We start from the raw sequence: 16,394 nt of genomic DNA on the forward strand, positions 1-16,394 counted from the left end.
GTGAAGTTTATTGTCAAATTGGTTTCCAAACAACACCCAGTACTCATCCCAAAATATGCCCTCCTCAATACCCATCACCCACCCTCCCCTCCCTCCCACCCCCCATCAACCCTCAGTTTGCTCTCAGTTTTTAAGAGTCTCTTATGCTTTGGCTCTCTCCCACTCTAATCTCCTTTTTTTCCCCCTTCCCCTCCCCCATGGGTTTCTGTTAAGTTTCTCAGGATCCACATAAGAGGGAAAACATATGGTATCTGTCTTTCTCTGTATGGCTTATTTCACTTAGCATAACACTCTCCAGTTCCATCCATGTTGCTACAAAGGGCCATATTTCATTCTTTCTCATTGCCACGTAGTACTCCATTGTGTATATAAACCACAATTTCTTTATTCATTCATCAGTTGATGGACATTTCAGCTCTTTCCATAATTTGGCTATTGTTGAGAGTGCTGCTATAAACATTGGGGTACAATTGCCCCTGTACATCAGTACTCTTGTGTCCCTTGGGTAAATTCTTAACAATGCTATTGCTGGGTCATAGGGTAGGTCTATTTTTAATTTTCTGAGGAACCTCCACACTGTTTTCCAGAGTGGCTGCACCAGTTTGCATTCCCACCAACAGTGCAAGAGGGTTCCCGTTTCTCCACATCCTCTCCAGCATCTATAGTCTCCTGATTTGTTCATTTTGGCCACTCTGACTGGTGTGAGGTGATATCTGAGTGTGGTATTGATTTGTATTTCCCTGATGAGGAGCGACGTTGAGCATCTTTTCATGTGCCTGTTGGCCATCCGGATGTCTTCTTTAGAGAAGTGTCTATTCATGTTTTCTGTCCATTTCTTCACTGGGTTATTTGTTTTTCGGGTATGGAGTTTGGTGAGCTCTTTATAGATTTTGGATACGTGTGGGTGTTTAGGAATTTGTCCATTTCTTCCAGGTTGTCCAGTTTGTTGGCATATAATTTTTCATAGTATTCCCTGATAATTGATTGTATTTCTGAGGGATTGGTTGTAATAATTCCATTTTCATTCATGATTTTATCTATTTGGGTCACCTCCCTTTTCTTTTTGAGAAGCCTGGCTAGAGGTTTGTCAATTTTGTTTATTTTTTCAAAAAACCAACTCTTGGTTTCCTTGGTCTGCTCTACTGGTTTTTTTTTTTTTTTTTTTTTTTTTTTTTTTTTTTTTTCTGTTCTTGGATTCTATACTGTTTATTTCTGCTCTGATCCTTATTATTTATCTTCTTCTGCTGGGTTTGGGGTGTCTTTGCTATTCTGCCTCGATTTGCTTTAGGTGTGCTGTTAGAGTTTGTATTTGGGATTTTTCTTGTTTCTTGAGATAGGCCTGGATTGCAATGTATTTTCTTCTCAGGACTGCCTTCACTGCATCCCAAAGCATTTGGTGTTGTATTTTCATTTTCATTTGTTTCCATATTTAAAAAAATTTCTTCTCTAATTGCCTGGTTGACCCATTTATTCTTTAGTAGGATGTTTTTTAAACTCCATGGTTTTGGAGGTTTTCCAGACTTTTCCTGTGGTTGATTTCAAGTTTCATAGCATTGTGGTCTGAAAGTGTGCATGGTATGATCTCAATTCTTTCATACTTATGAAGGACTATTTTGTGACCCAGTATGTAATCTATCCTGGAGAATGTTCCATGCACACTCGAGAAAATATATTCTGTTGCTTTGGAATGCAGAGTTCTAAACATATCTGTCAAGTCCATTGGTCCAATGTATCATTCAGGGCCCTTGTTTCTTTATGGATTCTCTGTCTAGATGATCTATCCATTGTTGTAAGTGGAGTATTAAAGTCCCCTGCAATTACCACATTCTAATCAATAAGGTTGCTTATGTTTGTGATTAGTTGTTTTATGTTTTTGGGGGCTCCCGTATTCGGTGTATAGACATTTATAATCGTTAGCTCTTTCTGATGGATAGACCCTGTAATGATTATATAATACCCTTCTTCATCTCTTGTTACAGCCTTTAATTTAAAGTCTAGTGTGTCTGAATAAGTATGGCTACTCCAGCTTTCTTTTGACTTCCAGTAGCATGATAGATAGTTCCCTCCATCCCCTCACATTCAATCTGAAGGTGTCCTCAGGTCTAAAATGAGTCTCTTGTAGACAGCAAATTGATGGGTCTTGTTTTTTTGTTTTTTTTTTTTTAATTCATTCTGATACCCTATGTCTTTAGATTGGAGCATTTAGTACATTTACATTCAGTGTTATTATTGAAAAATATGGGTTTAGAGTCATTGTTATATCTGTAGGTTTCATGCTTGTTAGTGATGTCTTTGGTACTTTGTGATCCTTGCAACATTTCACTCACAGAGTCCCCCTTAGGATCTCTTGGAAGGCTGGTTTAGTGGTGATGAATTCCTGCAGTTTTTGTTTGTTTGGAAAAACCTTTATCTCTCCTTCTATTCTGAAAGACAGACTTGCTGAATAAAGGATTCTTGGCTGCATATTTTTCCTGTTCATCACATGAAGATTGTTAAGATCCGTTTATCCCTAGCTGGTTTCAGAATTCTCTCTTTATTCTTGTATTTTGCCAGTTTCACTATGATATGAAGATCAATTCAAGTTACGTCTGAAGGGAGTTCTCTGTGCCTCTTGGATTTCAATGCCTGTTTCCTTCCCCAGATCAGGGAAATTCTCAGCTATGATTTGTTCAAGTACACCTTCAGCCCCTTTCTCTCTGTCTTATTTCTCTGGAATTCCTATGATATGGATATTGTTCTGTTGATTGCGTCACTTAGTTCTCCAATTCTCCCTTCATACTCCTGGATTTTTTTTGTCTCTCTTTTTCTCAGCTTCTTCTTTTTCCATAATTTTATCTTTTAATTCACCTATTCTCCCCTCTGCCTTTTCAATCCATGCTGTGGTTGCCTCCATTTTATTTTGCACTTCATTTATAGCATATTTTTAATTCATCATGACTATTTTTTTAGTCCCTTGATCTCTGTAGCAATATATTCTCTGCTATCTTCTATGCTTTTTTTCAAGCCTAGCAATTAATTTTATGACTATTATTCTAAATTCTTGTTCAGTTATGTTGCTTAAATCGTTTTTGATCAAATCGTTAGCTGTCTCTAATTCCTGGAATTTCTTTTGAGGAGAATTCTTCCATTTAGTCATTTTGGCTAGTTTTCTGCCCCTCATGCGTTTTAAAAACTTGTTGTGTGCTCTGTACCTGCGACCACTGCTATATTATAGGACGGTCATACACTATCCAGGGCCTGGCCCTTCAGGAGGTGTTTTTTTTGGAGATTGTTACTTGTTCTCTTTTTGTGACTTTGGTTATTTTATTACCCTACTCATAGTGATATTTTGGACCCTCCACCAAGTGTGCTTTGATTTGTTCCTTGGAGTAGCCCTTTTCTCCAGTTTTCCCATTTTCCTCCAGTAAGATTCAGTTTCTTTTCCTCCAAGGCTCTGGGGTTAAAAGTCCTTTGGCTTCTGCACTTCTTTCTTTGAAAGATGTGGGAAGTATGGGTCCCCCTACTTCTCCACCATGTTGGTCCTGGTTTTTTTGTTCTTTAGAGGAAACTCTGCAGTTGTAGAAGCACCTCCACATTTCATTGCCTTCAGCCACTCCCCCGAATTATTTACATTGGTTTCCAGTCATCTTTGGTGCAACTCTGGAGTCTTGAGTATTTCTACAGTTATTCAACATACTGATTCAGTCACAGAGGCCATGAGGCAGTGCTGTAAGTTGTATCTCTGCCTTTCATCCACAGTCTTCCTTATGAGGCTTGCTTGATGGTCACAAGACAAATAGATCTCTGCACTGGCCACCAAAATCTTAAAGTTTATGTGGAAGCCTTCATTGCATTCAGACATGTATACATCCAATCAATCTTAACACCTTACTCTCTCCAGCTATGTCCCTGAAACAGCACCCACCTGTTATATTGTACACTTGAAAGTAATGTAACACTATATGTTGATTATACTTAAGTAAAAAAAGGAAATTAAATAAAAAGGGAAGAAAAAATTTTTAAATAAAAGTAAGCACCAGTATTGGCAATCATTTTTTTATCAAAAATTTTTAACAGTTCTTTCTTTTTACTGTAATTTTTAATTTTTTTTTACATTTTATTTATTTTTGATAGACAGAGAGAGACAGAGCATAAGTGGGGGAGGGGCAGAGAGAGAGGGAGACACAGAATCCGAAGCAGGCTCCAGGCTCCAAACTGCCAGCACAGAGCCCAAAGCGGGGCTTGAACTCACAAACTGCGAGATCATGACCTGAGCTGAAGTCAGACGCTTAACCGACTGAGCCACCCAGGCACTCTTACTCTAATTTTTAAATTTAAAAATTTAGTAGATATTAATATCAGTTTAATATGTTTTAAGTAGCAGTTAATAAAAGGGAATATAATAGAAAAATATGTTCAAATATAACACATAAAGATTAAAAATATACCTAAAGATTAAATACAAGTTTATATTAATATTGAACTTCTAAAAATATATAACCACTTTGGGGCATAGTCACAAAATATTGGAAAACATTTTTATTTTTTTAATATTTTAAAAATGTTTTTAGTTTTTAAAACATTTTAAAATATATATTGTTTATTCTATGACTATTATTTGAATCCAAAATTTTTATAATTGAAATTACTAATAAACTTTGAGTATCAGTTTTGAAAATGTTAAAATATATTCTCGTGTTTTCAGAGAAAGGTCAAAACATACCTGCAAAACGACATGCTGCTCCTGAAAAAAATGGCCTCTTAATCAGTTTCTACATTTTTCTACCTTTCCTTATTTTAATTGCCATTATTGCTCTTAAATGGAATAAAATAAGATTTTGGAACAGAGTGGAAACAGTAAGTGGAGAGTAAGTAAATCTATTATTTTTAAAAATTAATATTAAAATCCATTTGGGGAATAACTAAAACGTAACTCAGAATACAGTAAGTAGCCCTTAAAAGTGTTGAATTTGGATCTTGGATGAATTTGGTTAGGATTTATAAATATTGAGGCTTGTTATATACCACAGTTTTTCAGATTTCAAGTAGTCATTCCTTTTCTTATAGGTCCAGAAATAACCAAAGGTACTTAGTAAATTCACAGTGCCTCTCAAATTGAAAGCCATGTTTGCTACACATGCCTGTCTACTACCTAAGCAACCTCCTTTTGTTTTTTGTTTTTGTTTTTTTTTGGCGTAGACATTCAGTTGTGTCAAGAAGATTAATAGAGTTAGAGACTAATAGAGCTAGAGAGGTAGAGAAAGCCCTGTTTGCTATACTTGCTTGTCTACTCCCTAACCAATCTCATTTTTTTCCTTTTTTTTTGACATCGACATTCACCTGTGCCAAGGAGATTAATAGAGATAGAGAAGGAAATTTTGTGAATTAAAGAGGTAGAAGGTGAGAAAAATGTTTAAAAAACATGATAGGAAAAGGAGAATACAGATGACAATGCCCATTACACTTATTTAATATTGCTCATCTGTTTCTTTTTTTTTTTTTTTTTTTTTTTTTTTTCAATGTTTTTTATTTATTTTTGGGACAGAGAGAGACAGAGCATGAACGGGGGAGGGGCAGAGAGAGAGGGAGACACAGAATCGGAAACAGGCTCCAGGCTCCGAGCCATCAGCCCAGAGCCCGACGCGGGGCTCGAACTCACGGACCGCAAGATCGTGACCTGGCTGAAGTCAGACGCTCAACCGACTGCGCCATCCAGGCGCCCCGCTCATCTGTTTCTAAAATTAGAAATAAGTTACTTGAAATGGACACCAAAATAAATCTAGTTAATATCTGTCACCATACATGGTTACAAAATTTTATTTTCTTGTGATGAAAACTTAAGATCTATTGTCTTGGCAAGTTTCAAATATGCAATACTTTATTATTATTATCACCATGTTATACATTATATATTCATGATTTATTTTATAACTGGGAAGTTTCTACCTTTTCCCCCCCTCACTCATTTACTTATCCCACAACCCCAACTTTGGTAATCACCAATTTATTCTGATTATCTATGGGCTTGCTTTTGTTTTGTTTTGTTTTGTTTTTAAATTTGATTCCACACGTAAGCGAGATTGTATGGTAGTTGTTTTTCTCTTATTTCACTTACACACAGATTTTTTCTTTACCATATCACCAACACAAGTCACAGTTTTGCTCCATGGATATTCAGGAAAAAAGAATGCAGAAGTAAAGATAAATGCATCTCATTATTCTATGTGAAAGGAAAATGTCTCTGTTTCTCACTTGTGAAAATAAAGATAAAATAATGATATAAGGCTTCCATCAAAAAAACCTCTTAAGATAGTGGATTTATGGGAAACATACCTCAACATAGACCATATATGAAAAACCCACGCCTAATATCATACTCAAAGATGAAACTTTGAGAACTTTTCCTCTAAGCTTAGCAAAAAGGCATCCACTTTTGCCACTTTTGTCAACATAGTACTGGAAGTCCTAGCCATAGCAATTAGACAACAGCAACAAAAAAGTTGTTAATCCAAATTAGTAAGGAAAAAGTAAAATTGTCACTCTTTGCAAATGGCAGGGTACCATATATGGAAAAGCCTAAAGACTAAACCAAAAAATTGTTATAACTAATAAATGAATTCAGCAAAGTTGAAGCATACAAAATTAATATACACAAATCAGTTGTGGTTATATACAATAATAATGAAGTAGCAGAAAGAGAAATTAAGGAAATAACTCCATATGCAATTGGAACAAAAAGAATAAAATACCTAGGAATAAACCAAACCAAAGAAGTGAAAGAACTTTACTCTGAAAACTAAAAGACATTGATGAAATAAATTGAAAATGACACAAATGGAAAGATATTTTGTGCACATGGATTGGAAGAATTAATATTGTTAAAATATCCATACTACCCAAAGCTGACTACAGGTTAAATACAATCCCGATCAAATTACCAGTGGCATTTTTTACAGAACTAGAACAAACACTAAAATTTTTATAGGACCACCAAAGACCACAAATAGTCAAATCAATCTTGAGAAAGAAGAACAATGCTAAAGGTATCACGATCCCAGATTTCAAGATATACTACAAAGCTGTAGTAATCAAAACAGTATGGTGTTATCACAAAAATAGACACATCAATCAATGGAACAAAATAAAGAGCACAGAAATAAACCCATGATTATATGGACAATTAATCTGTAACCAAGGAGTCTCTTAGAATATGCAATGAGAAAAAGTCTCTGCAACAAATGGTGCTGGAGAAACTGGACAGCTACATGTTAAAGAATAAAACCAGACCACTTTCTTATACAATGCACAAAACATAAAATGGATTAAAGACCTAAATATGAGACCTGAAACCATAAAAATCCTACAAGAAAACATAGGCAGTAATTTCTTTGACATTGATCGTAGTAACATTTTTCTAGATATGTCTCTTCAGACAAAGGAAATAAAAGCAAGAATAAACTATTGAGACTACACCAAAATAAGCGTATGCACAGTGACAGAAACCATCAAGAAAACAAAAAAGCAACCTATTGAATGGGAGAAGACATTTCTAAGTGATATATTAGATAAGTGATTAATATCTAAAATACATAAAGAATTTATACAATTGAATACCAAAAAACCCCACAAATAATCTGATTAAAATATGGGCAGAGAACCTGAATAGATATTTTTCCAAAGAAAATATACAGATAGTAAACAGACAAATGAAAAGATGTTCAACATCACTAATCATTAGGGAAATGTAAATCAAAACCACAATGAGATATGGTCTTACACCTGTCATAATGGCTAGAATCAAAACAAAACAAAACAAAACAAAAAACAAAAAAAAAGAAATGACAAGTGTTGGCAAATATGTAGAGAAAGAAAAAAACAAACCTTGTGCACTCTTGGTGGGAATGTAAATAGGTGCAGGTATTGTGGAAAACAGTAAAACTAAAAAGAAAATACCTAGAAGATATTACACTAAATGAAATAAGTCAGACTGAGAAGACAAATTTCATGAGTCCACTTATAAGTGGAAAAAATAATGAATAAACAAACAGAAAGCAGAATCAGACCTATAAATACAAAGAACAAATTGATGGTTGCCAGAGGGGAGTGGAGTTGAAGGGTTGGAGAAAATGGGTAAATGGGAGAGAAGATGTAGACTTTTACTAATGGCATGAATAAGTCATGGTAATAAAAGACACAGCATAGAAAATATAGTCACTGACATTGTAATAGTGCTGTACTAGGACAGATGGTAGGTGCACTTGTGGTGAACATAGCGTAATGTATACACTTGTCAAGTCACTAAGTTGTACACCTAAAATTAATGTAACGTTGTGTGTCAACTATACTCCAAAAAGAGAGAAAAACATAAAATTACAATGGTTTCTAACCCTAATTAATGCTATTTCTTTTTCACAGATCTATATCAGAAGACAACCATAGTAACAGCAACCAGTCATCAAGTTAAAGGTAAATTGAAGGAATAAAATTATTGAAAATGATATAATTCATAAAATAGTTTTAAAAATTTAACAATACCTCAGTGTAAAAAAACTATTATTCCATATTCCTTCATCGTGATTGCTATTTATCAATATCATATACTAAAAAAAGACTAAAAACATTTAATAATTTTGTTTTATATTAACTTATAAATATTTAATGTTAACTAATATTAGCCAGAGATTTATTAACCAACATTTTGGTAATAAGAAATGACTTTAAAGAGATTTTAAATATGTTCTTAAAATATTTATGAGCCATCATGCATCCTGCTCCCACATTTAAGGTTCTAATTTGATAGATTTACACAGATTGACTCCCAGCATTTATATTTTTTCCTCACTAAGCCTCCACAGTTATTGTTAGCCGTATTTTAGAAATGAGGAAACAAACATGAAAAATTTAAATAATTATCCATGTGTACAGAATTTTAGTAAATTTTGAAGCTGGAGTTTCATTTAAGACAACCAGACTCCAAGGATTAACTCTTAAAGAACTCAACATCTGGGGACATCTGGGTGGCTTAGTCAATTAAGTGTCCAACTCTTGATTTCAGCTCAGGTCGTGATCTCATGGTCGTGAGATTGAGCCCTACTTCAGGCTCTGGTCTGGGAGTAGAGTCTGCTTGAGATTTTCTTTCTCCTCCCTCTGCCCCTCCCTTGCTTGTGCATTCTCTCACTCTCAAAAAAACCCCCCAAAACAAAACAAAAGAAACAACAACAACACACACACACACACACACACACAATTTTGACACATGTAGCATGAGGTATGCCTGGTGAAGGGAAATGAAATTTACATTTATTGAGGACCAATTAGATGTCAGGCAAAATGATAAATGCATTGTCCCTCCAGAAAAGAGAGACAAATTCTTTATTATGAGAAGGGGTAACATTGGCATTTGTATAGATTCAATATATCTATCTATATATTTTCTGTATGTGTATATACATATATATATACAGATGTATCTGAATATGTCTGACATATCTGAATATGTATGTATATATTCAAATGTATAAGTCATATACATAAAGAAATCATAATATTTTACATTTTAGACATCACTGGGAGTAAATGGAAGAATTAAAAATTCAACCATGAATGAAAACAAGAGTTCATCCAATTACTAATCAGCCATTCCTCCTTATCTGACTTTGATGGAGAGTTAAGTCAATGGATCTCTGTTTCCCTATCTGCCACCAAAACAAACAAACAAACAAACAAACAAACAAAACACTAATACTATCCTCCATGTAAAATAGTCTTATTTCTCAGTAGGGAGAGTTGGGAGAGTTGGTGGTGAGGGAGGAGGTGGATATTGGTTTTAAATATAATTGAGTGGGCCTTATTCAGCAAGAGATGTGTAAACAAAGTATTGGAGGAAGTTGCAAGTATTGACTCAGTTTATTTATTGAAAAGGAGGTACTTGAATTCCCAGGTTCAGTTCACATGGGACTTTTATTTAAATGTAAAGGATACAGTGCAAGAGAGAGTGCGGGCAAAAATGGGCACCGGAGAGATATCTCATGCACAAGGCCTCAAGTTTCCTTTAAATTTTAAACAGCCCATTATAAATTCCACTGCCAATGTCTTGGCAAAAAGTGAAACCAAGCATCCAGGCTTTCCCAGAGATAAAGATAGAGCTTTTCCATTCCAGCTGTAAATCAACTCCTTACAGAGGCATAGAGCTGGCAGAGGTCGCCATGCGTATATCTAGGCAGGAGCTTTCCAAGCATGTGAATGATCCAATGAAAAAATAAGTCAGAAATGTTTGATGATTAACAGTGATGTCAGTTTAGCTGGAGCAGAGTTAGCAAGGGGACTGTGGTAGTGAGTAGGTCAGACAGTAAAACTCTTGTAGGCTGTGAGAAGTGTTGAGGGCTGTGTTTTATTCTGAGAGGAAATCATTGGAAGATTAATGTTCAAGACTTCCACTTTAAAAGGCTGGTTTGTTAAAATAAATAAATTAAAAAAAGACTGATTTGTTGGAAATAGTTTGTATGGTGGCAAGAGGAGAAGTGGAGAAACCAGTTGGTGGCGAAACTACTGCAATAATCCAGGAGGGAAAGGATGGTACCTCAGACCAGGGGTAGTGAAGACGGTTTTAGGAATAAATTTTGAAGGATACCAACAGAATGAACTGGCAGTTTCAATATAAAGTGTAAGAAAATGTGCTTAAATAACGTTTATTGATAAAGCAGCAAGATAAGCAAGGTTAAATGTAAACACAGACTTGTTTTCAAATTTATGCTCTTATTACATTTTAAAATTTATATTAAAATTTATGAACGTTGCAAGAGAAAATCTACATGGATAATTGTGAGCCAAGACAAATGTTTGGCATGCCATGATGAGGAGCATGTTTTCTCACACACGAGAAAGTATTTCTCATATAGTTAAAGTATTTTTGAAGTAGTAAGGGAGGGATTCAGCATGATATGGTTGGCTTTTTTACATATTTAGGGAAAAAGTCAGACTCAGTGAGAACTGGAGGCTAGTGAATCAACTCCGACTGTATGTATATGGGTCACCTGTTGGAAAGGCACGGAGGATTTCTTGAAATACTCTTCCTCTGAAGATAAAAATAGACAAATTAGTAGTTACTTATTTCTTCACATATTCTACTGTTCTTTTCCTCTCTGTTTCCTTGCTGGTGACTTTCTTTTATCCATGTGAAGTGTAGAAACTGTGTAAATATAATGCTTGTGAATATGACTTTTAATATTTCCTTTTACTGTGGCTATCACAGACAACTTAGAAAAAAAAAACGGGTTTACACATTTCGTGAAACACAGGCCTAGATTGTGACACTATAATCAGTGTCTCATATACCAATGATTTGCTATACCTCTAGTTGTCTAGTAAAATGAGATCACTTTTATTAACAATTAAAATTTAGCATATCTCTTTCTATATTTGTTTTACAACAGCGACTAAACAATGTCAAAAAGCCATAGGTTGGAAAAAGGATATTACCAAGATGCTAACCATTAATTGACCTGATTCAAGAATGAAAGAAAAAAAAAAACCTATTCTCTCCTTTTGTCATGGCTTAAAGCTTTTCAACTTCACAAACAAAAATAAATCCTGAGAGTGAAAGTATGTAGGTTTGTGTCTATTGATTCTTCTACATGTTGTGATCCTTTATGGGAAAATAAGCAACTTTTGAACCAGAGAAGTTGTCACATCCCCAGATGTGAACATTCCTTATTCACTGAGGACACCCCACAGTCCACACCTCTCCCAACTGCCCGTGATTCCCTGCCCTATCCCTTCCAGGCTTAGGGATATTGAGAGGAAATGTTGCCAGGTAAGGCCAGCCCCAGAACGAACCCCCAGATAGACACTAACATCCATTCCATCTCCAGGGAATTGCTCCAACTGTGTTTCTGGTCATAGATAACTGTTGTGTCTCTAGGTGAGAATTCTGTGGCCTCATGTAATTTGGGATCTGGGATATATCATTGTCCTTTGGGGAAGACAGACTTGCTCCTCCTCTTTTGCTGGAGATGAGCTTTTCTGGGAAAGATTTTCTTGCTTCAGGGTCCCCCTCCCCATCTCCCTCTTACTAAGATGAGTGCACTTCTCAAAGTGCACCTCAAAGTGTTGTACATGGATAAGGGAGCCATCAACCCAGCTGGAATCTAACGAGAACCTACAGAGTCTCCCTCAATAAACAAGGATGCTCCTGGTTCAGGGTTGAGAGTACCTCACCACAGAGACTAAGAGATTCCTTTTCCAAATGTCCATCAACTGATGAATGGATAAACATTGTATGAATAGTGATCTATGCATGCAATGGAATATTATCCAGCCATAAAAAGGAACAAAACACTGATACCTCTACAACATGAACGAACCTTTGAAACCATTCTGCTAAGTAAAACTAATCACAAAACCCATATGTTATTCATTTGTATGAAATATTCAGAATGGGGACATCTATAGCGACAAAGGGTGGTGGTTATTTTTGGCTGGGTTAAGTGGGGATGAAAAGCTGGGGTGAGGGGTGGTGATAGCTAAAGGGTACAGGGTTCCTTTTGAGATGATGCAACTAAGATAGACTGTGGTGATGGCTGCACATATCTGTGAATATATGGAAAATACTAAACACATTCAGTTGTATAATTTAGTGGTCACTTGTGTGGCAAAAAAAAAAATATATCAGGATGATTCTACCATAACTTTACCACATCCTTATTGCCACTAACTTATTTTGGGTCATTATCATTACTTTATTTTATTTTACTTTATTTTATTTTATTTTATTTTAATAATTTATGAGGATCCCATGTATACTACCACTTAGCAGATCCAAGTTTTAAGCCTGACTGTACTTTAACATTGCAACTATTGACACAATTCATCCTTGTAATAGGGTGTACTGGGATAAAAGAAAGTATAGGAGAGAGGTGGGTGGAGTTCAGTTGGGTCTTGGACATGTGTGATTTAAGATTTCTCTTAGACTATTTAAAGAAAATTGCATGCTCTTTTCCAGCCAAGACACATTTCCTGTTTGCCTTGCTGCCCCCCGTCCCCCACCTCTGCAGTTTCCCTGCAAGTGCTTAGAGTAACTGTTAACAAAACACTTGGGTTGCATTAAAATTTTTTTTAAATTTACATTTATTTATTTTTGATAGAGAGAGGGCACAAGTGGGGGAAGGGCAGAGATGGAAGGAGACAGAGAACCCAAAGCAGGCTCCAGGCTCCAAGCTGTCAGCACAGACCCTGACGTGGGACTTAAACCCACAAACCGCAAGATCAAGACCTGAGCCAAAGTCGGACGCCCAAACGACTGAGCCACCCAGGCACCCCTTGGGTTGCATTTTAAAGTTTCCTTTCCCTTTCTTCAACTGATTACAATCTAATACTGTAAGGATAGGCACACAGTTGATGAAAAGTGCTTTTTGATTGCCTTATCAAAGATCAAATACAATATTCTTGATTTTTCCTTATTTGCAGAGATACTAAATTGAGTCATCAGTAGTACGATTTAAGTAGAAAATTTCTTATAAAAAATGTTTCTTTTCCTTTTTTCTCCACCAGAGCAAATAAAACATGCCAGAAAAACATGACATGTAGAATAGTAATTACCAAGAACTTCAACAGAAAAGCAAATCATACTCATTTACCCCTATGTCACTACTGAAGAGTTTAATCAATGACAACTTAGCCAGAACAAATAAGCTGTGTGCAAAGGCATAAGCTTGTGTCTGTTGCCTTCTCTCCCTCCACCTGTGGCAGCTGACCAGCCACTTGGGAGCCCTAAGGGTGGGCCAGCATGAGCTGAAAACAGTGCAGTCTTTACTCAAAGAGACAAGGACAGTGTGGTGGACACCTGAGTACTCCTGCCCACAAACCTCAGAGCTGCCCAATGGACCTCAGCCCTGGCCATGCTGGGTGCACTATGGCCCAGCCTACTTCTTTCTCTTTGCACTGCTCTATGAGCTTGGAACACTTCACACCTACCTGGGTAAGAGGACTCCTCCCTCAATCTCCTCCTTTTGTCTCCAGGCAGGACCAGGATCTTCCTGGAGAGCAATTTCCTGTAACTCCGTGATCCCTATCTCTCCCCTCCTAAATCCTCAGCTGGTTCCTTCCTCTGTGTCACCCTAACCGCAAGGCCAGGGCTGAGGATGTTAGCCAAGGTATCAACTCTTTGAATCAAGGGTCAAGGGTCTGAGGATTGCTGGAAAGAGGGCAGAATGGGATGACTCTAGCCTCACCTTATCCCACAGATACAACTAGATAATACTAACATCAGTGTAAAGAACTCAGAAATAACTAAGATGTACAGAGCCAACGTCACAACTAAATGAAGAGAAGAGACTGCACTGAAGAGTGCAGGAAGGGTGTAGATGTTGTGGGTAGCTAAATGGACCCACAGGACTGTCAATAGGAAGGAGGAGCCTGCAGGCATGGAGAGGAGAGAGAAGCAGACTCTCGCACTGGGGAGCCCTCACGGACAAGATGAATCCCTATGACATTTGGCTTTGAAACCAGACAGGCTGATTTTCATCAGTTCTTACAACCAGTAGGACTTAAAGCCTGGAGTTTTAAAAATCAGCAGGATCAGCTCTGGGAAAGCCAGGAGGTGAGGGGAAATTGAGTCCCTCACCTTAAAGAGATAGCACAAAAATTAGCCCTGCAGAGATACAGCATAGAAACAGCAGTGTGAAAAACACATGGGGCACACAGGAAAGAGAACTGTTTGCTAATCTAAGAGCATGTATTTCAAGGACAGAGATTTTTAGGAGACTCCTCTAGGAACTAAGGAGCTGGCAAGCTCCATTTCCCTGCCCCATGACCCAGCATAAACACAGGGCCACTAGCTGAAACCAGTGTAGCACTGACACTACCTAGTTAACTTGCTAACACTGCATGTCTCACCCCTCTGCAATTTGGTGGATCCACCCCATCAAATATGCTCTTGCCCAGAGTTCATCCAAGGCGGTGCTACAAGCCTGGCAATGAGCAAGCAACCCTGACACAGGTCACCATTACTCCAAAGTGACACCTTCCCCAAGTAAGGGAAAGACAACCACAGGCTCCAGGAGCCTCAGGAGTGGGCTGGGGACAGACACCTGGTCTGACTGCTGGCCCCACTCACCAATGAAAGCTTTTCAGGGGACAACACAGGGAGAGTGCCCTGAAGTTTGGTGCTACTGCATCTCTGACAAATGCCTGTTCTAACTCAAATCAAGCCTAGGGCAGCCCCAGATTGGCTCACTAACACCATAGAGACCAAAGATTGCCCACAGCAGGCAAAGAGAGCCACTGCAGATGACTGGACTGAAGGGAGATGTAGTCCAATCATGATAGCAGGGTGCATACAACACACATAGGAGACACTCCTGAAGCACTTGGTTCTAGTGACAGGGGACATTACACTGCAGGGCACCACAGGATCCCTTCTTCATAGGACCACTGTGTTCAAGAGCAGGAGATGTTTTCAACTTTTCCTAATGAAGAGAAACAGACAGAGAGTTATAAAAAAAATGAGGAGACAGAGGAATATGTCCAAAATGGGGGAAAAAAATAGGACAAAATCATAGCAAGACCTAAGGATAACAGAAATAAGCAATATGCCTGATTGAGAATTTAAAGCAATGATCATAAAGATACTCATTGGACTTGAGAAAAAAGTGGAAGACAACTTTGAGACACTTAAAAAAAAGATTAAAAAAAGCCAATTAGAGATGAAGAATAAAATAAATGAAATTAAAATTATACTAGATGGAATAAAGAGTAGACTAGATAGAGCAGAAAAGTGAATCAGTGACCTGGAGGACAGAGCAATGGAAAGCAACCAAGCCAAGTAGGTAAGAGAAAAAAAAACTACGCAGAAAGACTTAGGGAATTCAGTAACTCTATAAAGTATAATAACATTCACATTATAGCAATCCCAGGAGGAGAAGAAAGAGAGAAGGAGACAGAAAATGTATTTGAACAAATAATAACTGAAAACTGTCTGATTCTGGGGATGGAAACAGAAATCTAGAACCAAAAGGCACAGAGATAATCCAAAAAAATCAACCCAAGGAGGTCCACACCAAAACACATAGTAATTTAAAAAATAGCGATAAAGAGAGAATTTTGAAAGCAACAATATGAAAGAAGACAGTTACATACAAGGGAAACCCCATATGGCTATTAGCTGAGTTTTCAGCACTTTTCTGTGATATATTCAAAGTCCTGAAAGGAAAAAAAAATCTGCAGCCAAGAATACTCTATCCAGCAAGGCTATCATTCAGAATAGAAGGAGAGACCAAGAGTTTCTCAAGTATTAAAAGACTTTATGACCACCAAACGACTCCTTCAAGAAATGTTAAAGAGGACTCTGAGTGGAAAGGAAAGACCATAAGTAGGAGTAAGGAAAGTAGAAAGCACAAAAGCAATGAAAATATGTGTAT

The 16,394-nt window shown here is 37.1% G+C and overlaps 1 protein-coding gene across 4 annotated transcripts in view; it reads left to right on the forward strand.

Annotated features, from left to right (window-relative positions):
- Positions 1 to 11,583, forward strand: part of LOC132691796 (A disintegrin and metallopeptidase domain 3-like) — a 137,618-nt gene extending 126,035 nt beyond the window's left edge. For all 4 annotated transcript variants that reach the window (XM_060653509.3, XM_078445525.2, XM_060653510.1 and 1 more), the window contains 3 exons: positions 4,685 to 4,847; positions 8,395 to 8,445; positions 11,412 to 11,583. In XM_060653509.3, coding sequence (XP_060509492.1) covers positions 4,685 to 4,847; positions 8,395 to 8,443 — 212 coding nt within the window. In that variant the 3' untranslated portion in view covers positions 8,444 to 8,445; positions 11,412 to 11,583. The remainder of the gene's footprint in view (positions 1 to 4,684; positions 4,848 to 8,394; positions 8,446 to 11,411) is intronic.
- The last annotated feature ends 4,811 nt before the right edge of the window (positions 11,584 to 16,394 follow it).

Source organism: Panthera onca, chromosome B1 (genome assembly GCF_046562875.1).
Source record: "Panthera onca isolate mPanOnc1 chromosome B1, mPanOnc1 haplotype 2, whole genome shotgun sequence".
Lineage (NCBI taxonomy): Eukaryota > Metazoa > Chordata > Mammalia > Carnivora > Felidae > Panthera > Panthera onca.